Source organism: Thermobia domestica, chromosome 8 (assembly GCF_964235325.1).
Source record: "Thermobia domestica chromosome 8, izTheDome1.hap1.1, whole genome shotgun sequence".
NCBI classification, from domain to species: domain Eukaryota; kingdom Metazoa; phylum Arthropoda; class Insecta; order Zygentoma; family Lepismatidae; genus Thermobia; species Thermobia domestica.
Genome location: NC_137461.1, coordinates 1726146 through 1752754, shown reverse-complemented (window position 1 = coordinate 1752754; position 26609 = coordinate 1726146). Strand labels below are relative to the sequence as shown.

Sequence of the window (26609 nt, the reverse complement as noted above, 5' to 3'; positions counted from 1 at the left end):
ATCCTTGGCCTCTCATGTCTTCAATAGGAATGTTAATTTCCTTTAACTGTTTAATTATAACTTCTGTCAGTCCTAGACCAGTGGTGTCTGTTACCGGTACGAAACCAAGAAAATGTTAGCAAATTTTTACAAGGCATTTTCCATTACTATATGTAATTTGTACAAAAGTAACGAATATTGTCATTTGCTCTGTGTCAGAAATATCTAGTGTGCAGTCAAGTATTATACTATAATATTTTGTATATCTCAACAAAGACAGGATTTTACTTTTAATTTGTTCACTAAGAATTTGAATAATTTCGTTTTGGACATCTTTTCCTAAGTAATAGTGGTATTTATTTTGTCCTCCCATGGTTCTTTTAATGTCTTCGGCCATGACGCTGTCAAACTTTGCAAAGGGTTCTACCAGTTTCGGAAAATTACCGTTATTATTTGTGCTAAGTTTACCTGATGTTCCGCGTAACGGTAGACATTGCTCACCTAAAAACTGTGCAGCTACTCGTTCTATTACGTTCTTTCAATGTTGTGCTTCGAAATTTAACATTTTCTGGTGTTCTGCATCAATTGAGTTGATTTTGAGCTTAACGTCCCGTTCAGCAGCGGGGCTATTAGAGACGTGGACCTACTGATTAACGTGGAATTCGAACCACATGAGCTCCCGCTGGGAATCGACCCCGAGTCTCCCATGCCTGAGGCGCGTACGCTAACCACTTAGTCACCAAGGAGCTCTGCATCAATTGTAAGACCACCCTTCAGTCTTATCGAAAGCTCCATCCACCTTCTTTGCGCTTCAAGCTGAATAGAAACCTATTATGACTAGCCAAAGCTTCAGAAATGTGGTGCCAATTGTTATAGTCATCTAATCAACTATGAAAGATATTTTACTTGTGGAAAATAATTTGCAACAAAACCCGAAAACAGCATTCTTACTTTCTGATTAAACTAACCACTTTCTAAACACAAGTTCGCTATTACATAATGTGTACTTGTGACAGTTATCTGCGAACCGACGGTTGAAATTATCTCTAGGACAGTTGTCAAACTTGGTTAATTGCCTTGGAGGACCTTTTTTGATTAGGGTGGTTCTAATATTCGGAATGAACAGTTTGTAAATTGGTTAAAAACTCTTTGCTAGAGCCTAAATGTCTCTAGATGCTGTAGGCTAGAATAGCCTGTCTCAAGTGGGAGTGTACCTTTTGCATACTTGGAGTGAAGCATTAGAACATTGTTGAATAGGAAAAAAAATATGGAAGACAAATTGATAATCTTATCCACCCTAGTTGAAAATCTTATCTACGCCGCTGCAAGGAAAATATTGAACGAGATACCTGTGGCTAGTAGTTTGACAATTGAAAATAAGGGGGAATGCTCTGAATTTCCTGAGTATTTTCCTGAATGTGAGTGAAGTAAGTTAAATTACATTCCCAGGTGAAGACAATTTTATTTTCCATGTGCTATTACGAAGCATTATATTTTGATAATATTCTTTTCTTTTTCAAATTTTGCCGCCCATTAGACTTGCCGCTCTGGGCGGTGGCACGGCTCGACCCCCCTCGCGCCGGCCCTGAATATAAACTATATCAAAGGTTATTGACTTATAGCATGATAAAAGAAATAAGAAAGACGTTTTAAAACAAAGAAAAATAACGTAGAACTTTGTAAGTGGAGGAAAAGAAACCTAACATAAACATATTAAAGAAGGATTATTTACCGCGTAGTGAGCTGGTTCAGTGGTCAAGGTGCTTGACCAGTAATCTGGAGGTCCTCGAATCGGAACCAAGTTTTTTTTTTTTACTTTAGAATTTTTCGTGGCGGTTAATCGGCGATGACAGACATTTTATTATCTTAAAATATTTGATTATTTAGATGTTTCAAAATATTTGAATTATCAAATCTTTAGTAATAATAATAATAATAATAATAATAATAATAATAATATCTCGTAAAAGATGAAAAGTTACAAGCTCATCATGCATAGGTCATACCATTACAAGCAGAAACGTGACATTTGGCAAGAATATTGCCGTTTTGCTTAGTGTTGCCACAAGAGGAATTTTTCATCTCGTTTCTAAAACAAAACAAAATCTATACAAAAGTTAACAATTTCAATTCGAGACGGAACAAGGTTAACTCAAATTATACTCTCGCTTTGGAGATGAGAATCGAGACGAGACGAAAAGTATCGTAAAAATTTATCGTCTTATCTCGATTCTCGAAATAGTGTATCTCCATCCTTTAATTAACAATTGCACTATAGACTGAATCTTACACGTTATTTTGTTACTTTGTATTTCGGAGCTCATCGAATTATGGTCTGTGTAGGTATTTTTGTAGTAAAGGTCTTATAGTTTTTTCTGCATATCCTAAAAATTAGTTTATTATATACGTTACTTTTCAGTGCTATTCAGTTATTTTTATTACGGTTGCTTTTCCTTAAAACTTTCCACATGAAACTTTAGTGGAACGCTGTCTTTTAATATTTAGGTATTTGGAAGGACGTACGCAGAGGTGGGTCCTGAAGACTCACATCCCCTCCTCGAAATCCCGACTTTTCTGTAAGTTTTGCCTAATTTTAGGGCAAACAAAATTATTATTATTATTATTATTATTATTATTATTATTATTATTATTATTATTATTATTATTATTATTATTATTATTATTATTACCGAAGTTTTATTAATTTAATATTTCACACTGTTCCAAAAAGTTTAAGCGCTTTCTTTATGATTATTTCAGTGGTAGAGTGCTCTGAAACAAACCCAAGTCCCGCCCCTTATGTTCGAACGGAATGTAAAGGCCAGAGGCGGGTCTAGAAGGTAAAGACTGGGGGAGGGGACAGTCAGAACCCGGACTGTGATAGGTATATCATGTTTACTATAAACTTTCAAAAATATATAAATAGTAGCTTAAATTATTTTTGTCACTTAAAAAACTGGGGGCCTAGGCCCTCTGCCCTGGCCTAGATCTGCCACTGGTAAAGACACGCACAAATGTCAGAGGAACGTGCACATTGTTATATCAGAGAACCTAGAACACAGTGGCAGATCTAGCCCGGGGCCGGGATCGTAGGCCCCCCAGTTTTCTGAGTGACAATGATTTAAGTTATTATTTATATATCTTTGAAGTTTATAGTAAGCTCATGATAGTCTGGGTTCTGGCTGGCTCTTCTAGTTTTTGCCTTCTAGATCTACCTCTGCTAGAACATCTAGAATCATTTTCTTAACAATATTGTCTTATTGATATGGTTAGGGCTCCGGGTGAAGCGTGTGCTGATCTGGCGAGGTTTTCGTTGAACATAGTGCACTTTACCGGTTTGGAGTCCAAACAGCTGTACAGCTGGAAACTATGCCCATCTTCGCCAAGGATCGCACTGACAAAAGTGTACGTAGTTTGGCCATCGTGGGCAGTAGTCCTACTCATGGGCGCCCACAGAAGGGAACAAGAGGGGACAATTGCCCCTCCCTGGATTCGAAAAAGGTGAACATTTATAGGCTCTTCTGGTGACAATAGTATACCTTTAAAATCAACATACACTAAATGATTAGAGTAACAAAATTTAGTCAAACCCATCCCCAAGATTTTAATCTACTTCTATCCCCCATGTGATGTTTCATATTTTTTTCAGTAATAATTATATTGAGCCTGATGCTGCATGCAATGCTAAGTATTATGAATTCATTCATTCATTCATTCATTGTTTATTCATCCATATCGTACATTATTGGTCAGAGACCAGTGCATAGGATTTGTTAAATAATAATAAGACATTTCAATATAATTGATTTACATTATTTTACAAACTATCACCCAAGTATTCATTAATATGATAATACATTTTGTTACACAAAAAATTAAATAGTTCATTTTTGAAATTTCGTATGTTTTTGATATCCTTCAAATAACTTGGGAGCTTATTAAACAATTTAGCGGACATAGGAAGAACACTTCTTTTGGTGCACGCATAGTTTTGGTATGCTGTGAATATGTTATTCTTTTGTCGTGTGTTGTATGAATGTACATCGTCAACATAAAGAAAACTACTTTCATTTCTCTTTATGAATGATGGTATCCGTCAGTTGAGTTGAAAATATAATTTCGCTCTTTGTTGTTTCTTTTGCTGACGTGGTGCTGATAGCAATGAAGTTTTCTTTTGTTCGGTTTTATTCTAGCAATTGTGTGTGTGTGTGTGTCTTGGCCCCCCTTGGAAAATATCCTGCGGGCGCTCATGGTCCCACTGCGAAAAGGCCTTTTGAAAGCAGATGATCTGTAGAACAGACTATATTCTGATGGTTATTCTTATATAATGGTCTGTGTACCTGATTCAATCCTGGTCGTTGTTCGGAGCTTCCATTAATAGTAGAACTCATTGTTTATTAGCTCGGTGTTGCAACTCAACTCAGTTCATTTTGTAGGTGTATATTCTTGAACTGGCAACACTTGAACGTCATATTTGACAACACAATCAGGGCGCAGCAGAATGGCAGGGGGAATGAGTGCATGGGAAGGTTAGTATTAATGTAAAATTTAAAGCGATTTAGGAGTAAATATTAATGTTATGAAGAAGGAATTAATATTAACGACTAATATCCTGAACATAAAGTGAAAATTATAATTAAGAATGTGTAAAATATTGTTATTTATAGAGGCGATTATTTGTGCCTCTTACTTAAATGTTATTTTGAGTCAGCAGCTTTCGACAAGAATTTATAGTTTGGAAAAGATTGTAATTAGAAATGTCTTTATAGTATAACATGTTACGCCATTACGAATGTGACGTGTTCATATATAATGCGTGACATATTCTACCCTTTCTATTTGATCTAGTTTCCACCTACTGGTAGGTCGAATAATTTCACAAAATTGGGATACCATCCTTACGCTGAAACTCCATAGCGTAAGAGGACCAATTATTAATAATATAAGAATTCCTGTTACCGTATTCAGTTACAGTACACACACTAATGCCTTTTAGTATATGGCGCAATATTGCGCCCACTCGATGTGGATTAGCTAGGGAACTACCAAACCATAAATGACATTAAATTACTGTAGATCTTCTTACCGCTTTTCAGTTTTGGGAGAATACATCCAACCCATTATGGATAGATTGTACGGGTAGTTAGGCAAGACACTATCAAACGTTCGAAAAAAGTTGCGATTTCTGCAAGTATTACTGCTGTATCGCCGGCCCACACGAAAATAATAAAAACTAGTTGTCTTTTAATTGCGAGGGGCCAATATAAACCATGAAGGTAAGTACGGGTTCCAAAACCGAGTACCTTGGTTGGCGCACCATATTTTGGAAGATTTACAGGTAAAATTCAATACTTTGCATGAAAAGGCATGTTTATAAGAAACAAATTTCTGCAAGCGACAGCTGTATTTTAAGTTTACAAGTATAGGGCTTCTAGTGTAAAATTATTACGGGTGCTATACGACGGATAAAATAAGTGAGTGCATATAAAAGATGGCTCTATTGGATGCTGTCTTCGATCGGCGGCATATGTATGCAAAGTGTTCAGAACATATATTTTATGTTTACGAGTGCTATTGAAACTCCTATCATTTCTAAAACTCACTTCTTTCCACTGGCCTCGCTTGCGGGTATACCCACCATCACTGACGCGCCTGCACCATTCGGACACACCTCTCACACTGCGTGCGGGGCCACCAGCTTCGCCCTATCCTGACTCGGTTAGGTAGCATTCGCGCTTTTTGGTGCCCACCCAGCACAGTTTGGTTTGTGTTTTTTGAACTAGTTTTTAAGTCACACATCCGGAAGTTGTACTTATATGCAAATCGTAAAATGATTGTAATTTTTCAATAATTATTTCTGGTGACCCCTTGAATTTTCTCTATGCCAAGCGAGATATTTTTATGTCGCCCAGTGGAAACCTTTTAGGAAACAATAAGAAGTAAATTAGTGAAAGAATTATAATTTTTCAACTCTTTCCAGTGGTGCGCCAAAGGTAAACTTGTACGCCTTGGTTTTGTCTAAATTATGATAAAGGTACAAAACAGCGAGCCCTGCGAAGCTTCTAACCCCTTCGCCCGCTCAGCTATATTTTGTTAAATAAATAATTCTAGTCCCCCGTAATTACAATTCCCTTGCACCCCCACATATAGTGCCGCTTGCAAGATCAAAAACAACTAAAAACAAGCATATTCTTAACTTTAACTTTTTCCCCTCACGTGACTTTGTCACTCTTCCTCTGAAACCAAAATAAGTTCTCCAATTCTTCTGATGAATATTCTAGAATTGGTCCGGCGATACAGCAGTTAAACCCCAATTTTGGCCAATAAAATTCATTAGTCTGCTTTTTATTATTTTTTTAAACTGGATTTCTCTCAACTCTGGTTTCGATGCAGACTAATGAAATAGTAGATTGTAGTGAGCAACAAGTGCAAGATCGTGTGTGTGTTTCTCAGGCTTTAGGCCAGGGCGCGAAATTTTCCGATCGTTATGTCGCCATTGGCTAGACCAGAGATTTTAGTTTGGCAATAAACATTTACCTTTCTTTGAATGCAAAATGATGACCAAACTCTTATCTGGCTACTTGATTCAGACCTAAAATTTAATGTCTGTTATAGAGAGCACAGCACAGCAGCTCTGCTTTCTACTGCGGAACTACACAAGTTGCCGATGCTAATGTAAACTTAAGCCGCCATCTTAGGCTCGTTTCGTGCCAGACTTCGCAAAATTATGTAAACCGCAGCGCAAAAGCTGAAATAATTGTAAGTGGTATACCGACCATCGCAAAATAAACACATAATTTACTTTACGTTGATGCAAACCATCCAAGGAAATAACGTAAAATATATGTTTCAATTCGTACAAGTAATTCCGTGTAATCTGGTTCAGGGCAGATCAGTAAAGCAGGAGCAGTAAATAAGTTTTAAGGATACACAATGAATAAAGCGAAAAGCTCATCGTTGAAATGTCTTCGTCTTTGAATTGCCACTTAAAGGCTTTGCTAAGTTAATTTTGCTTTATTAATTCGTTATTGTCAATTTACATTAAAATATTAGAACATGCTCGCAGTAAAAGCAAAGGTCATTAATAAACTTTTGTTGTGTCCATGTTTTCTTAATTTGCTGTATGGAGAGTTTTTAGCGTGGATGAGTTTTACCTAACTTCTTATTCGTTAAACGTTTGGATTGTTCAAAGCTTTTATAATTATATAACAGAAACCTCTTTTAAACTAAGAGTTTATTTGATAATAATTGAAGGATTGTATCATACTTCTGTTCTTTCAACAGATCTACGAAAGCAGGCAAGACAGTTGGAAAATGAAATCGATCTGAAACTGGTTTCATTTAGTAAGTTAGGTACGGGACATGGCGGGTCCGGATATAAAGCAGAGAGGTGAGTAAAACAAAGGTTGTTTAATGAAATTTGTGACGTAGTTATGAATTTTAGTGATAATGCTTCACTTATATTAATTCGGGTCTAAAACAGAGCAGTTATTGGAATAAGATCCAGAGAAGCATATTTACTTTGTATAAGAAAAAGTGTAAAATTTGACGTTATTAATCAGGTAAGCAATGTGAAGGATTAACTGAATGTACGGCAGTATTTAGAAGAGAAATTATTTAATTCCAAATCTGGATTTTACGTAAATACAAAGTTTTTCGACAGTTAAGAAATAACAAAAAGAAGTTTTTATTTTAGATTTCATTGTAAAAAATTGAAATAAAATATTTGAATGTTCCATGGTAATTCCTATAGACTGAATGGGACAAAAACAAATACAAATGAATTGTGATGGAAATATTATGAGCGATAAGAATCGAAAAATCTAGAGACGCGATATTGTACACTACAATGTTTCCAACTATCGATGTAGTAGTTAGAACACATTTAGAAATTCCGTAATGCTCGAAGAATTGAATTCTATATGTTCACAGCAATCTTCCAGTAAACTCTTGTGAACTGGAAATGTTATACTTGTATTTTGAAGTTAAACGTCCCTTTTCGATATTCAAATTGTATGAGATGTAGACCAAAATGTTGAGGTGAAATCCGAACTGCGTTCAGTCTTCTCCCACCAACAATCGAACCCGAAGTCACTTGCACCAAAGGCACGCGTGCCAGCCAATAGACCAGCTATGAAGATCAGGAAATTTCGAATTGATAAAATCCTACCTATTGTTCCACCGAAATTTCTCTCTCTCTCACACACACACACACACAATTCCTTGGAGCCGTGGAAGTGCTTATAGAAATTTGACTTCGCTATCTGAACAATAAGTTAGTTGTCTTCTAGAGCGAAGTGAAGACAGAGATAGCCATAAGTGTCCTGGTGGTTTTCATCAGTTATTTTTGCCACCAGAAGTGCAAAAATGTTAAGTGGCAAGTTGAATTAATAACACAGCAAACAATGTCATTGAAGTTTGATTACGGGCATATAATTTAAAGTACTCTCCAACAACTTCTATAAAAATTGTTGCGAAAGTACCGCATGATTCTGAAACATGATATTTAAATAGGGCACATACCAGTTCCCAAGTGAAGTCTTGACCCGACTACGGTAGGTCCCAAATTATGGGAGCTGTGGACCTTTAAAGTTCATGTTTTCGGCAGCCCATAACTCCGAAAGGATTGTAGACCCAGGTTGATCTATACTTTTTGTCTTATCTTGGTGTCAGGAATCACCTCGCAAACGTTGTCGGTGTTGTTTTGAAACACCCTGGCGTGTGTGTGGGTTTTCTCTGGGTTCTCCCGTTTCGACGTGAAGCTCAAAAATTTCTTTTCATTTCACTTTTGAAACACCCTGTGTATTTCTGTTCATATATATATATATATATATATATATATATATATATATATATATATGAAACACATATAAATGAAATAGAAATTAAGACTAAACATTTGTTAAAATGTGAAATTTGCTTAGTTGAGTCTGTCGGTAACCTTGCTTTACTAGTCATGTGTAACTGATTAATTTAATAATGACACATTCATATATCTTATGAAACTGTCTGAGCCTTTATTACTCTGGTTACACCCTCACTTACGAACGCCCGCTTGATAGGCCTTGAATCACAGTCAACATGTTTCGACTCATTTGCCTAAAAGTACGCAATCAGAAATAACTTGATAGCAACCGGTTGTCAAGTTCCTATTTCTTTCGTGACAGTTTGTTGTCCTTGTTCTTTACTTTCCACCAGTCGTATTAAAACACTATCCTTCCGTATGGTTTTTATGAAGGCGACAGAGTTGCAGAAATTATAAGCAATTAAATAAAGGAGAGAGCACTTCAACATAAGTGACTGTAGATAGGGCTTGAAGAAAGTATTAGATGTGTATTTATAGTTAAAAATATAGAAACATTCTAAAAGTTTGTAAAAACCTACAAAGAGCTTCATCGAATCGCTGTCCAGTTTCTTAGTGTGATTGGAAAATGAAAGCTACTTATTCCATCACATTGCGTAGTTAACTCCAACTAACATAATGGAAAAATATATATACAAAGGGAATAGATGAATGAATCTTGATACACTGTATCTAGGTATACAGAGGAAAATGTTTACCTTCTTGATTTGTTAAACTATACAAAAATGAGTAAACGTGTGGTCATTGCAAACTGTAAAATTACGGAGGATATTAATAGTGGAAAAAATTACGAAAATATCGTAGATATTCAGACATACGTATATATCCAATAATGTCTAAAACAATGAGTCTCAACCTTTTGCTCGTAAGGCACTTTAGTGTCTTTGAAAGTTGTAAGGATTTTTGTGGATGTCATTGAGAGAGAAGTGTTATGAAACGTCGGATGAGGCATTAAGAGCTTATGTGAGCTGTCACTATATGTGATGAAACAAGATGATGTTTTGAATTTAGATGAAAGTCAACTAGAAAAATACTTGATTCATTTGTTTAAATTTACGAATTAATCACTATTGAGCACAAGATATCCGAAACTCTCAACAACTACACAGTTTCAATGAGGAGGTTGATTTTTAAAATTACATCTACGGTTAAGGTGGTTTAGTTTATTTTCTTTTTTTAAAAAAGAACTCTATATTACTGTATCTTGAGAAATTTAACCAATTCGGACGTGGACCCCAAGTTTCGAAAGGTTAGACCAGGGCTATTCAACCTTTTTTTCTCGCGTAGAACAGTTCGCCATCCAATTGTGTACCCCTGAAGCTGTTTAAAAGAAATTAAATTGAAATGAACTTATTAAACTTAATACACATGTTCTGTTGATTTTTTTTTTAAAAGGGGGGGGGGGCAAATATAGACTCAACAAAAGACAATCAGTGTGCCAATCAAAAGACTATTTACAGGAGGATAAAATGCACGTCCGAAAAAATTAACATGGGAAATTTCAAAACATTTAGGGAACTGTTTCAACAGGTCTACTAAGGGAGATTTATCCCTCATCCTCCCTGATAATTCGTACACTGAGGACAATGTTAAAAATTAAGAAACTAAAAGTAACTTCAGAACTAACCTGTTAATGAGATGACTGAGCTCGTTCCCAGGACACCAACTCCTCGATTCTTTTCTGAGAGTGCGAGAATCAGAGTTGATTCTGGATTCAAGCAATTTCTGTGCTTCGTTTTTATTGATGTTAATGAAAAGAAACCCTGTTCACACAAGTATGTTGATGGAAAGAGAAGAAGATGTGAAATAGCACAGTCACTAATTTCATTATAGTCTTTTCCAGCATAAATACAGAAGTCACAAATTGACAAGTTATCGAATTTCATTTGCAGTGAACTGTCAACAGACATTTCCAGCATACCCCCAGAAGCAGCATTACGTAAAATGCGGTTGAATAGCACTTCGTTAGACTAAATAACAGTGTTTTCTTTTCTTGCAATAATGCATTAATTTGAAATAATGAATATAAAGTAAGAATATAATTAGAGAATATAAATGAATATTAAGAATATTGAAGTATTACTAAATATCACTGAATTTCAACATGCAATTTTGTAATAGTAATATTATGCAGTTTTATTTATGTATTTTATTTTAAAAGGGGCACAGATACTTTTAGACTTGGAAGTCATTGAATGTAGTGGAAGGGTACCGGTATCTGTATTGACATTTTTTGCATAGCTCAGTTGTTCTACTTACTGGTTCTTTATGTATGTGTGAAATTCAGTTTATTGTTATAATTCGCAAAAGGTGTTGTCAACTTTTAGTAGCTCAAATTCAAGAATAGTTCAGAAATTCTAATTTTAAACAATCAATAAATGAAAGTTTTGAATGCGGGGTAAAGTACCAGGGTGTCTACTGATACTGGAAATATACTGGAAAAATCAAGAAACTGGTAATTTGTCAACAATACTTTTTTTTTTTTTTTTTTTGTAATTGTTTTAATAGTCTTAGAAACAATTTTGTATTCATTGAGATTCTCAATTTTTCCAAAGCGAGTTATATTAATTTTGTAATTGGACATTTAAAGCAATGGGTGGAGTAGAGGGCTGTGAGGGGAGTTGGAAAGCCCTTTAAAAAAATGTTTAAAAATCATTCATATTTAAAAAAAAATTTAAAAAAATCCAGTGTAACTAAATTTATTAAATATTCTTTTGAAGGTAAAACAATTACAAACCTGAAACCATCAAGAGTGTGATTATTCCTAAAGAACTTTAAAAAAAATCATTGTAATATGTATTGGAATTTTACTGGTAGTTATACTGAATATGCTGGAAATATACTGGAATTTTGAAAATGAAACTTAATAGACATCCTGAGTACCCACTAAGACACTTACTGACTCAGAATTTTATAATATATAGAAATGAAGTAATAAGATACATTGATTTTTTTGTACCGACAAAGACTACTCATTTCTAAGAATAATCTTGTCCATGTACATCAGTTACATTTTAAAATGTTTTGTTGTTTAACACTTACAGCGCCGAGCCTTGATATAAGGACCTAACTAACAATGCGGGGCAATTTTGGGTTATTTTGACCTTTCATAAAATAAAAAGTTGTTTGAATATCATAAATATATGTATATGGACGCAAATTATGGTCCTTCTAATTTGAGAAAATAAATTATTTTTGACTGATATATTTAATGTATTATGTAGTGAAATAAATAAACCCTTTTCTTCGTTGGTTGCAAAAAAATGAAAAACGTTATTTTATTTTACTTATACTTCCACATAATTATTTCAGAGCAAGTATTTGAACAGCAATTGAATAAATAAAGCAGAAACATGATACATATAAAATATGTGCTGATGAGGTACATCTAGAGTGATTTTGAATAGTACAATAATATTTAAAAAATCAGTGGTACTAGCTTACAAAAAAATATAGATTGATATTACTACAATAAATACCTATATAAAGTCCTTCAGATATATGAAAGGTCTCTATTTACTTAATCAGGGCGCAAAATTTCCGGTCTCCAGGTCGCCATTGGCGACTAGAAATTTAGAGCTGGCCGCTAATGTTCAGTGAGAAGGGTCTCTGCCTAAACTCACACGGCTGCACAGTTTATGTTTCGAACGAGAATAATTGTCACTGGGTGAAAGAAAACACGGAATGTGAAATCTTTACAACGAACATGGAAAGTGAAGTTTTGGGAACGTTGTAATTCGACCCTCCTTTACAGGGGAAAACTTCATTACGAGATTCCCAAATTTGCTTCCAATTGTCACATTTTGTGCAGTTTTACCTGTGAGTACTGCTTCATGTGAAAGGCTTCAGCAGTCTCAACAGAATTCAGACTACCTATAGGAATCCACTTAAGACTGACACACAGGATGATTTGCTAACAATTTCTATCAATGGCCCTTCACTTAAGGACTTTGATCCGAAAACAGCAATCGACAACTGGAACATCAGTGCAGAGAGAGAGAGAGAGAGAGAGAGAGAGAGCATTGCTTAAACGTGAAGTCTTAACGTGTATATGAATTTTCCAATACAAAAATGATTGTCCTGAATCAAATTGTCTGGTTTTGAAATTTTATGACCTGATGTTATCTTTTTCTTTGTCAAACCAAAGTCCGTGGGGGGTGGAAGGGGTGGGGAGATCTCTCATAACTTGTATGTGAGAGATACTGGCGACCATCATTTTTGGATTAGCGAGCGCGTCTGACTTTAAATTTTGCGTCCTGACTTAAAATGTAGAGCAAATTACAAGTTGACGGGTTGCAATATGGATTATTTACAGTAAAGATACAAAATTAACAATAGTATGGTAAATTTGAAAACATGGAGAAACGCACAAACCGTGACTGATAAACAGCTTCTTTCCTCGCTCTCTTACCATGTCTGATTCCTTCTCACAAAACACACAACACTTTTTTTTTTTTTTTTTTTTGTCTGGTTTTGGAGGTATTTTCTCAGGGAAGGCGTTCTATCTCCCAAGATACACTTGGTTGGGGACACTCATTATCACTACTGGTGTGTGACGCATTTCCCGGTAAAACACAGAGAGCAATTCATACACTCTTTACCATCTGTTGTTAACAGTTTGAACTACAAGCATCAAGGAATAATTACAGAACAAATTCAGCGACAGATTGGCAGCTCAGAGCTTTAGAGACTAAGATAAATATAGAGCCGAGTATACACGGTCATAGTGCTGATGCCAAAAGTAACATTCTAGTAGTAGTATACACAGTTAAGGCGCTATAAGTGTTAAACTACGAAAGCATCTTTCGATTTAAGCGTACTGATAAATATTATACTTTGTGATGAGTTCACTTCCTTCTATAACAACTAATAAACCCTAATCTTTCTCTCCTCGTAGTCCGCTGGGCTCAGAAAGATCGTCTGAAAGGTAGGACACCTGTCTCCTATATCTGCCCCTCCACTTGTAAATCTATCTGAAAGTCATGTCTCAATATTTTCTCCTATTTTAAAACAAATCCAGAGAGCGAATTTGTGATGTAAATAAAATGTATCTTGGGCGTGACAGTTTGGCTAATAGATTAATCCTATTTCTGTTGTGCCTGATGGGTAGTGAGAGTTTAGCAGAAGAAATGCCATCTATTTCTTTTACTACATTTGTGTAATGTTGTTATTATAGTTATGAGTGTCATTCAGTTTGAGTTAGTACAAGGGGCGTTCCATATTGATTCACACTTACCTTTTTTTCTTCTTTCAGGGTCCACCATTGAGCTCGTCATTACAGTTGGAAGAAAGTAGTACGTTAGGTCTGCCCTCAGGTGGAAGAAGAATACAGAGGAATGTAACCCCTAGAAACTACAGCATATTTCATCAACAACTGAAGTACGTGAGTGGACACCGTGGAAGGTGATCAGCAAGGACAGCGCTTGACAACGTGGTTTCTGTGGAAGGAGGGTGTACAGACTGTGGAAATTAGTCTCTGGCTCATGGTAGTGCATCCAAGTCTCGTCGTCAGTAATGAGTTTGGTCATGAAGTCTTTTGGATCCTGGCTGTAGCTTTGCAGAAGCTCACGTCCTTGCGCTTTTGTTTTTGTGCTGCATTCAGGGATTTGGGTACCCATCTTAAGTGTTTGTGCACTATGCGATGCAGAGTGATTCTGTGAAGTCTTGTGGCCGCCTCCAGTTCTGTGAACGTGATGCCTTGTTGTCCTGAATTAGCCGCTCCACTCTTAAAATGATCACTGGTGTTCTCACACTTGCTTCCTTCCACAACTGGTTCCCTTCGTTAATGTGCTGCCACTCTTCAAGCCGTCCACCCAGTTGTGTACGGTTTTGCGTGACGATGTACTCTCTCCACACACCGCTACCAATCGCCTATGAATTCCCGCAGTCTGTACATCCTCTTTCCACAGAAACCACGTTGTCTACTCACGTACTTCAGCTGTTGGTGAAATGTGCTGAAGTTTCCAGGGATTACACTTCTCTGTATTCTTCTTCCACCTGAAGGCAGACCTAACGTACTACTTCCTTCCAACTGTAATGACGTGCTCAATGGTAGACCCTAAAAGAAGGAAAGTGTAAATCAGTATGAAACACCTCTCGTATTTAAGAATCAATGAAATATGATTTAGTTCGTAGGTTTGTATAATATTCTGTTTAAGGTTTATTTTTTTTTTTTACTTCATGCTTTTATTAATTTGTATAATTAAAATATTTGTCTTTTAGTGAGGACGCTGTCCCATTACTCAGCGGAGAACATATGTTTGAAACTATGGCGATCGAAATAGAGCAGTTGTTAAGTAAGGTGTGTATATTCCTGGCGATATTTAAAAACTTATTCTTTCAATGATACGAGTGGTTCAGCGCTCACCTTTGGAACGTTTAACATCCAACTCTCAACGCATATTCGTTAATTTAGAACGAGAACCGAATATTATGTGAGAGACTGGATGATTCGTCAGTATTTCGTTTGGAATTCATTTTTTGCGTTATGAATTTTAAAAAAATCAAATATAACTTGTATAAAAATTAAATTATATTTTTCATTTGTACTTTTTAATTAATCCATTTAACTGAATGTTAGTTCTCGTAGTGTTAATTTTTCCTGATTTATAGAGGTTTTATAGAGGTTCCCTAGGCGAAAATTAAAACTGCAAATAACTAATAAAAGTTCATGATGGTATCCAGAAATTTGATTTATTTTAATATAAAATGATTAAGTTTTCATATTGATTGTATTATTTTTTTCCTTAACCAATAAATTCATTTTCCACTGTTACTGAAATCTTCATCGTTGTTAATTCTACGGAGTCCGCCAGAAAAATGTATACACCCTTTGTCACCCTGTATCATGATACTGGCGTTCACAATTTTTCTGAAATTTAAGTATGTTGTAGTATGGTTTTTGGACCAACAGATGTCGGCATTGTTTTTCAGTTGAAATGTTGACTGTTGCTTGGGACACTCGAGAAACTCCGCCAGATTACAGTGGCATGTGCATCGGTCTCCATTGATACTACGGATGGCCAGAACCGGTTCCTGGTGGAACCGGTTTTCGGGTCTGAACGGATCCGGTTCCGCAACCGGTTTTTCGGATTTAGGTCTGGAACCGGTTTTCGGATAAAGGTCTGGAACTGGTTCCCAAGAACCGGTTCTGCTGGAACCGGAACTTTGTATCCATCCCTACGCTAAACCCGAGCTGCTGGCAGGCGCCCAGGCTAAACAAACTCATTTGGCTAAACACCCACTGGTAGACCAAAAAAAATTTCTGGGGGCACAAGCGGGTTTGGGCGGGGAGGGCACAAGTGCATGGTCCTGTTTGCAGTGTTTTGAAATTGAACTTTGTGCCTCCTTTATGGGTCTTTGGGGCTTTCGGATTCAGGTCGGAACCGGTTCTGAAAATCGGATCTCCGAGAACCGGTACCTCCGGAACCGGAACTTTATGGCCATCCCTAATTGATACATTGACCGCTGTAGCTGCAGCGAACGCTCGTCGTTCAATGCGCCTCAAACTTGTCAACAATTCGTTTGATTGTTAGGCGGGTTGGTGGTTTAGTACCAAATTCCCCTCCCCACTGACGCTGCATTTCGATGGCATTTCCAAACATCATAAAACAATTCAAAACGTACTTAACGCTGCTCGAACGTGCTCCTGCCATTTTCTTATCTTACTAACCGTGGCGACAGTACCGACATCTGTTGAACGAAACACAGTACTACAATATAATTTTAACTGAAAAGAATGCCGACATCTGTTGGGCGAAAAACCGTAAAACATCATGCTTAAATTTTAGAACAGTTGTCAATGCCAGTATCCTAATATAGGATGACAAAAAGTGTATACATTTTTCAGGCGGACTCTTTATTATAAGAAAATCCCAACTGCTTTTCTTGATCTGTACGAGCGATCGCGGGTTCGATTCCCGGTGGGGGCACTCGGTCGAAAAAGTGTAAAACGCTTTTTCAGGCCAGCCACCCTAAATGAGGTTTTCCTGGGTTTTCCTCATTCACACCAGGCAAATGCCGTGGTGGTACCTAACTTAATAGGCCCCAGGCCGCTTCCTTCCTTCTCCAATCCTTTGTTCCTTCCCTTTCCCCAGATAGTGTGCTCGCCGAGGGACGTCATCCCTCAAACGTAATAGGGTGAATGACATTAGATGCCGAAAACCCAGAAATCTAAATCCTAAATTCCTGCTTTTCTTGGTGACAAATCTTAAATGTACTTCTCACATTACGGTTTTATCTTCAATGTGTTGTATTTTACAATTAAACTGAAGAGAAATATGTTTCTTTGTTCACTTCTGAGTGTTGAAATTTATGAAGAAAAAAAAAAAAAAAAAAACTAAAGGCTGTAGCATGGACTTATAATTTCTATAAAATAAGCTAGATTTAGAACGTTAAGTCTGGTTGTATTTTCTGTTGGTAATACCCTTAAGATTTCCTAAAATTGCCACTGTAATCAGCGTGAAAACATCCGCTGCTATAATAAAACTACATTATTTGTGTTACACTTTTCAGAAGGTCATTAACTATGCATATTTCTAACTCGAAGATGCTGTTTATAAACTAATAGTTTACTTGACAGAACTTCTTTGTCTTTTACAGAATACCGCTCTCAGTTACAGAAAGCTTGAATGAAATCTCCTGCTCCATATTGGAGTTATCCACACAAGAGTTTGTGCAAAGATCATTTATCTTGTTTAGCCAAATTTTTATTTTATTTTATTTATTCCTTGTTTCAGTTATCCTCGGTGAATGAAAAAATGGCCGAATTCTCCTCAGGGCAGACTCCTAGTGCAGCGTTGCTGCATACGTTACAGCGCCATCGAGAAATCTTACAAGATTACAGTCAGGAATTTAGGAAAACCAAGTCAAATTTTCAAGCGAGAAGAGAGCGCGAAGACTTACTGAAGAACGTTCGCCGGGATATTGAGTAAGTTTTGTACTTCATAAACATTTGCTTATGATTATTCTTACAGATATGTATAATGTGTTTTAAAATGATTTGAACACTTTTTCAACTCCTTATAATGTTTTCATCATCGTGGAACCCCCTCTGATACCATGCATACAGGTTTTTTTTTTTTTTTTCTTTCTTTCTTCGTAATGACATGTCAAATACATTGTGTACGAAGGAGTTCTACCCCAGGATGTCAGTAAACTGCAAGAGAGCATTACCACTGCAACTCTCTCTTTTTTGATAAAACTCTTAATAAAAACATGCTTAAATGGGTCTGGGAAGAATTGGATAACCAATTGATGTGTGCAGGAGAACCAAGGGGGTTTTTCACTTTAAGCATTTGTGAGTTACTGTACACTATTATAATTTTCTTTAGCACTAAAACCTGGACAGTTATAGTAGATATTGTAAAATTATGTCTTTTAGGGGAACTAAATGGTGGTACACGGGAATTTGGACTTTTTATTATAGTTTCTTCTTAGTAAAGATATTACAAATAAAATATAAGTTCCTCTAGATATCTTGGTGGATTGCTGGTGAATTTAGTAGAAGCCCAATGACCGTGCGTGTTAGGGCGATAGAAACCAAGGCTTTTGCGACCAAGATGTAGGCACGTGCCTCTCAGTGACCAGAATTGAGAATTGGTAGTTGATCAATCGGAGGAGATTGAAGCCTTCTGTGGTGTTCTGTCTCTTTTTATCCAGAAATGTTGCTGACTGCTTGAATCTTCGTCACTTGCCAACGGTGATTGGCGATGTCTTTTTCGTAGTTGTCTGATGTTTGTTTACATCCAGCACGTGGAACCTTGCAATATGCTTAAAATTCAAAGTAATTTGCGCAATTAATAAAGCAAATATAAAGAATTGAAATCTTTCAAATCATTTTAAGACACACGTTGTGTAATTTATTTTATGTATGGCTCGTAAAGGCAAAAATGCAGGGGTATTGTAAGGGACAAACATTCCTTAAGTAATTCATTCCGTTAAGGAGAAAACAAGTTACTAATGTGTGTCGAGTAACTAAAAATCGTTTTTCTTATTAAGTACACTACATGTTTCAACAAACGAAAAACAACAATAGTAAAAAGAAGTATAGAATCTCGAATAATTTTTAAAAAGTTAAATCGACGATATTATGGCAGTAGTGATAAGGATCATGTTTGAAACCATTTTTATGTTAATTATATATACACACATGGGTTTAGTTTAACTGACTTTTTCTGGATAATTTTGGAAGAAATATTTCGACGAGCGTTTGTATAAAATCGAGTTACTTTCAATGCATACTTTTTTTCTTTTCAGCAATTTCAAAACGTCTTCTGGTCTAAACAGAAGAATAGACCTATATATGAAGGAAAATGAACACATTCGCAAGTAAGTGTATTTAAAGATATCTGTCAATAGTTGTAACTTAAGATAGTTTTTAATTATCTGCTTTGGATCAGAAATAACTTAAAGTCGTCCACTTAATTGAAGTGGAGCAGATATTGTCATTTTCGCATGTTCTTTCGAGAAGTTTTCTCGCATGTTCTCTTCTCAATTAAAGCAAGCAAAATCTTAGAATTACTTATTCTACTTATTCAATGAATGAGTCCGAGCTCCTTCGTGACTGCGCGGTTAGCGTACGCGCCTTTGGTGGGAGACCCGTGTTCGATTCCCGGCGGGGGCTCATGTTCGGATTTAATGTTAATCAGTAGGTCCCGTCTCATATAGCCTCGCTGCTGAAAGGGACGTTAAACTCAAAATCAACACAACTCAATGAATAAGTGAAATAATTTAATCACTTTCGTCGTAGACACAAGTGTACGATTCCAAAACTTAGAATTACGGTTTTAAGTAACATACCTACCAGGCTGACGAAGCATAGGCTGCCATATACTAGAATGATGCGAACGAAATATCAGTCCCAGGTGCATCATTTTTAAAAGGGGTGAAAAAAAAAAAAAAAAAAAAGAAAGGAAAGAAAACTACAATTCACGATTAATCGAAACAGTCGCTGTCTGCATTTTCGCAACAGTTGGAGTGCGTTGCGTAAAAAGTATGTAGTCTGCGATACGAAGAAGTCTTCAGCCGCACGTTACACACCCAATACTCGGGGAAGGTTTTCCTCCGCAAGAAGTCATGGAGATACTGGGAAGAGATGGTATTCGGAGGGAGAGACGTCAGCAGTACGAGGTGGGTGAACAAGGATTTTATATTGTTTACTGTCCTTTGGGCAACATATGGGCCTGAATTATCGTCCATTATGAGGATATGGATGCTTACGGACAAGTTTGGGGTGCATATAACGGATTTTAGGAGTATAACGAACCGCAGTGATAGTTTTGCCTCGACAGAGAAAGACATGATAGATCACAGCAGCAGTAGAGTAGAGCGAGTAGAGGAGTGGTTCGAGACTGTCTTGATTATTCATAATTGTCATACCAAATCCATATTTCATGAGAAGTAACATCTCCCAAGTTATTTTATACATTGCACACTTTCAGACTACGATTCCTGTTAGCCCGTGTCAACTTACGTAGCATCCATAAGTCCAATTTTTTCACCTTAACAATTGTATGAATCCGCTGAACTACAATGGTGTAGCTGTTTGCAGCGGCACGAAGGAACTGCTTGCACTGTGTTTCTCAGGAGCTCATCCGTTCGTGATGTTGGTCGGTGCCCAGGGGACTTAGTTTGCAATGCTGTGTCACCGGAACGGTATTTTGATAAACCAATGGCGAATGCCGCATTCATTCAGCATTCGCGGCCCTAATGTGTTGGTAATGTTTTCTGCCGGTTGGCTGTGCAAAATGTCTGTCTGAATTTGTAAAGACCACTTTAATTCACTCGCAATTATGTTGCACTTTCATACGGGTCTGTTCAACAGCGTAACGCCATCTGACTGGTACCGCAACCTTTTTGCAGGCTCTAGTTCATGACCCTAGTTCCTGCCTGAATTCTTACTGAGTGACTTTGACAAAAATCATTTAATACATGTTATAAAATGTATCTTAGAGCCCTTTCTTACACTATCTCTTAATGTCATATCCTTCTTTAGAACGAATTAATTTACATTCTAAAAATCTGTGTTTGAGATAAAATAACAGGAAAATAAATACAAATAGTAAAGTCGCTAATAAATATGGGTCTGAGTAGGTAGCGCCATGATTCGATTTTGTGGCTTGGACTATGCGTTAAACAGGAGGTTATCAGGAGAAAATGTAACATGTTTTTCAGGCCAGGCATCCTGACCGAGGTTTTTCGTGGGTTTTCCTCACTGTACACCAGGCAGTTGGCAAAATGATACCTAACATAAAGGTCCTTCGTCCTTCCCCCCCCCCCCCTTTCCGCTTAAGGTTTTTCACATAAATGCTGGTAATGTCCAGAAATATAAATAAATAAATTGCCTTATATATCCTCCGGGTTGAGAAGAGCATCCTAACTATGTAGAAAACTATATGAACTGACATAAAAATAAAAGGAGTACTTCCGGTAAGCTGGAATTTGCATGGGGAAAGTTGAAATTTGGCATGATGTAGCTTTCTGGACTAACCTACAGAAAAATTGCCAAAAGTGAATATTTTTAAGTTTTAGGGGTCTAAAGGAGGGATGAAGAAATTCTCCATGTTATTTAAATGTACCTTAAAAAAAAACTTATAATATCATATTTTAGGTACTTGGACCTATTTTATATTAGACGGTAACGAATGGTAGTTGCAAACTTTCTGCGATCCACTGCTGACATACCCGATACAGTGCGTTTTCGTGCCAAATCCAAATTTCCGCAGAAAATATCACTGTGTCTGGCGATGAAAGCCAAGGGACCCTCGCAGCCTCAGTTTTCACGGCCGGCCTTGCGCTCAGCAATGAACAGTATGTGAAGTACTGTCTGCCTAAGGTTAAGCAGTTTATGAACGCTACCATCGTGGGGACAATCTCGTATTTTGGCGAGATCTCACCAGCTGCTAAAAGTAATGCGGCATGGAACACTCTTGACTTTTTCGCATAGTTTTTTAAGGATACTTCCCATTCCACCAATTCTTCCATCATCATTCACTGTCCTAATCACCTCTCTTTCTTGCCTAAAGAATATAATTGTAGGGCGTTAAAGTGAAAGATTTCATTTACTTTTGTGCTTTAATCAAAAGATTCGATTCGTCAGCTGCGCCCATTGAAGATTTTTGGGCTAATTTAAACTGCAAAGTAATTATCAACCAAAATCTGTTGTTACACACATTCACAGGACACGTAGATGTTTGAAGAACATTATGCCATCCATGTTTACTTCATTTATGTAGAGAGAATTCCGCGTAGTTGTCTAATGCCAGCAGACTCGCCACTAATGTATTTGTTCATCAGTGTGGAGATACCAAAAATAAATAAATATGTACCTTTTTACTATTGCCCACTGTATTTCGTTTTTATGATTTTCTTTCTTTCTTTTTTTTTTTTTTTTAAAAACGTTATTAATAGCCGTAGTTAAAGCCTCTGTTACTTTTGAAGATTAACAGATTGACACTATTAACGAGTTCGATCGATACAATCGTTGTAGCTATCTCTTACAAGAAGCAGAATTCAAAACTTCGCTTTCATTTAAGAGTTATCATGTGGAGAAACGTACGAGGATACTAATAGTATAATCTTATAGAGCTTACTAGCATGATCCTAATAAGGTAGATGTTACAAATATATATATATATAATATACGAGGAAGTACCGTAATGTCTTAATTATCATAGTAAAAAAAATCAAGATGCAGGGATTGTTGTGATCTGTAGTTCTTAACCCCTCTCTATGTAGTCACCACTCAGATTTAACACATTTCTTGCAGCATTCCTTCACTTTTCGAATACGGTCATTGTGGAAGCCTGCACATTGTGCTTTTAACCACTCTTCCACTTCATGAATGACGTCATCTGTGTTGTCAAAATGGCGACCACGCAACAGATTCTTCATTTGGGGAAACAACAAAAAAGTCACTGGGTGCGAGGTCGGGAGAATAAGACGGATGCTGCTATACCTGGAAGCTACATGCTTTTGCTTTGTCATTTAGGGAAAGAACGCCCTTCGAGAGCATGCCGTGACGTTTCGTTTTTAGAGCATCGCTCAATTTGTACAGAAGATTGCTGTAGTACTTCCGAGTGACGGGTTTTCCTTTTGCAAAGTAATCTGTGAGGATTACATCACGAGAATCATAAAAAGCGGACAGCACGATCTTCCCCCTTGACTTTTTCATCTTTGCCTTTTTTGGGAGGGAGAAATCAGCATGCTTCCACTGCATGCTCATGGTTTTGGTCTCTGGATCGTACTGCTATATGGACAATCATCGCCATACACAGCCTTCATCTCGTCATGAATTTGTCTGGCATTATTATCCTTCAAATGCAGGAACTTTATCACACTGCGAGCCTCAATCTTATCCATTTTGCACTTTGGTCACTTTTGGCACAGCCTGTAAAAAAACTAACAACTATTAGAAGCTAATTTCCTTAACATCATGCACATAAGAATCAAACAACACTGACAAAATTTCATTCTCATATCTTAATAACTTCCTGGTAATAATTAAGACTTTACGATAACCCCTCGTATAATAAAGAATTGTTGATGACATTAAATGTGCTTGTACTTTATAATGCCAACAACCTTAAGATTTCATGAAATTACTACCATAACCGCCGAGAAAATAGCAGGACTATTATAATAAAGCTATATTATTTCTGTTTCGCCTTTTGCAAGATCAGTAATTATGCATATTTTCAACTCGAAGACGCTGTGAAACAGTTGACCCGCTAGAGATGTTCTTTGAAAGTAGTATTTTACTAGGTATAAAAAAAAAAATGTTAGTTTGAAATCTGTGCGTGCAAGGCAATAAATCCCAATAGCGCAAACAATTTTATCTGTTTTCTTTTATTACCAATATTGTCTCGTTGTGTCTGCTTGCTAGCAGGACAGTCGTTGAATATAAAACTAAAATATTTCTTCTATTTTTCCAGCTCTGATCGGTTGATGGACGAACAAATAAGCATCGCCGTTGACACTCGAGAACATCTCGTTTCCCAGCGCCTTGCTTTCAAGAAGTTTCAGACGAAGATTAACGATTTGTCGAATCGTTTCCCTGTGATCAACAGTCTCATTCAACGAGTCAATTTCCGCAAGAGACGGGACTCCATCATTCTAGGCGTTGTGATAGGGACTTGTACTATACTGTTATTGTTATATGCATTTCATTAGCACGACTAACAACAAGAAGTGAAGAGATGTACCAAAGAACATCTGTGCTTTGTACTAAAATATGTCTACAATACTCATCGTATTTACTCAAAAGAATCGTTGGAATGAATACTTCGTCTTACACCATCCTTATGTAGAATTAATATGTTCTTTGCTTATTTTTTAATTCTTGTACAGCGTTGTTCAAAAAAAGTCCATTGTTAAAGTACAGATCTGTGACAAACTAGCCTTAAAAATAGTTCATCATATAATTTGTCTACGAATGAGAAAAGCTGTTGGTATTGTACAGGTCTGTCAGGTATCTGAATTTTTCTTTCTGTTAAAAGAGTGAAACAAAATTCGTACTTCTGATCAAACTAATTCACGTTCGTTACTAATTATCAATTTGAGTAGGTCATAGCGTAAATATATCCTCAACGTATGACCAAAATTCGGAAAATGTTTGGTTTTTTAACTGTTTTTGTATAGTGATGTTAGCTTTCTGTTATTTATTTGGACATAATAATGGTAGAGACTGATTTCCATTTTCATCATAAATATTGAATATTAGCATACAGTTATAATTTTTACATGCAATACAAGACAGTGACATAACATGACAGGTCAGAGACTTTGAAAGCAGAAGATTTAGTATTACCTGCCGAACATTATGGGAACAAAGTACCGAAGAATAGATATAATTACTGCTCCATATTCAGAGTATACATCTGCTCTAATACATTTCACTAGATCTGGTATGTTTAATAGATCTATGAGACTATTGGCTTCCAAACAAGGAATGAATTTGAATGAACACACACTCACTGCTGGAATTGTACAACAAGGAAGGAATAAGCTAACTGACTGCTACATAATTCCCAAACCAACAGACGAATCAGAATTTGAGAAGTTAGGATTAGTTAAATATTTATTATCTTTAAAACAGCAATGTTATATAACATCAGATTTCCCAATAAATTAATTTAATTATAATTTTTATACTAATTAACTTTGAGTGCTCTGCATAGACGACAGATTTATCTTGAATTGAAATTTCAATCTTCTTAATTGTGTATTTTAAATGGTCTCCATACACTTCAAAGTATATTTCAGGAGCTTAACCTTACCCGTGTTGCATGTTCTTTGGGGTTATTTCAGTCTCTTTGTTCAATTTATTCAGGAAGATTTCGTAGTGTGCATGATTTTGGTACAGAAAAACGTGATACTGTTTATCATTGAATAAGCTACTTACGAAACTTTGCAGGCAGAATTCGTTACAATAAGCTTCACGGGAGCAAAGTTGTTCATAGACCGGAATAGCATGGAAAACTGAACTTAAAATTACTACGTGCGGCAGGTCATCAATTTATATTGTTAGATATTCAGTATCTAAGTTCCGCAGCTAAAACGCTTACACGAAGATCGAATCGCTTTATTAACACGTTTTATACCTCTAGTGTAAGGCTTCTAAAATTGAAATAAGACCTCTAGATAAAGGGTTATTTGTCTAGAATTTTTTTTACGCCAGTTTATGTATGAAAGCACTGCAGATGTAAAGGACACTAACAATATGACGGTATTGTAAACACTAACAACAATAGACACGCCAAGAGTGAAGAAACAGCTGCTTCACGTCTATCAAGATAACAGCTGACCTATCTAAAAGATTAAAGATAACAGCTGACCTATCTAAAAGATTAAAGGAGTAACTGTTTTCTCAAATCTTCATCCTTCATTGAAAGAAATGTTTTCGAATCGTTTTATGCGAGATCAAACCAGTTAAGAATGCTCAGACGCTTAATAGTTTCAACAGTTGTAGAATAAGTTTCAAGACATATTTCCATTACTTACACTTGTAACAGTAAAAATGTTCTCTTGTTTGAAAGACATGCTTGAAAAGAGTCTTCACATTTAGAGGTAAGAAAAATACTTTCTTAACGGATGTCCAAAATACACGAAACTGCCAATTCAGGATGTTAAGAATATTGAAATGATTTGTAACTTTATATATATGTTAGAGTGTCCCTTGATGTATTCTATGTGACTGTAAACATGCATTAGTGAAATAGCAGCTCCCTATGAGAACGTTAACCCGTGCCGACTTGACGACAGTGTCATGAAATGACGTTTCCACATTATAATATAATTTAGAATGTCCAACCGTGATCAGGGGAAAACCAAAAGAGACATAGAAACGAAAGTTTGCACTAAGCAACTAGAGAAAGGAGGACACTTGCCTGTGTATTGACAAACATCACCGGATGAACAGTGTTGTCAACCCAGGAGAAAATTGTGTTTTTGTAAATCGAATGACTTAAATTGGATATAATCATTAGAAGCAACAATGGAAATAAAGACAAAAGAGATGGTAAGTGCAGATCAATGGTGCAAACTTTTCGAGAAATAACGTGAAGTATGTGTTAAATGCAAACGCAGTTGGCGCACGCACCATGTTTTAAAAACTATACTTCTGAGCTTTAACAAGGTACCGAATATCTCAGTCAGTATGTGACTTATGGATCTCACATAAGCACGGTACTGCTTCTCATGGTCTACCGCCTTGCAGTATAGGTTTGAAACCATACAGAACTAATGACATTTTCCGAGTTATTGTACC

At 36.4% G+C, this 26609-nt stretch overlaps 1 protein-coding gene across 2 annotated transcripts; it reads left to right on the top strand.

Moving 5' to 3' along the window:
- Positions 1-4354: 4354 nt before the first annotated feature.
- Gos28 (golgi SNAP receptor complex member Gos28) lies at positions 4355-24731 on the top strand. Of its 2 annotated transcripts, XM_081767961.1 has the most exons (7): positions 4355-4508; positions 7264-7369; positions 13740-13769; positions 15065-15143; positions 17581-17771; positions 19100-19171; positions 23776-24731. In XM_081767961.1, the coding sequence occupies exons 1-7, from the start codon at positions 4481-4483 to the stop codon at positions 24011-24013; spliced, it is 744 nt and encodes a 247-aa protein (XP_081624087.1). In that variant the 5' UTR covers positions 4355-4480; the 3' UTR covers positions 24014-24731. The 2 variants fall into 2 exon arrangements, with proteins under 2 accessions (XP_081624087.1, XP_081624089.1); XM_081767963.1 differs by lacking the exon at positions 13740-13769 and having other exon boundaries at positions 4356-4508.
- Positions 24732-26609: the final 1878 nt, after the last annotated feature.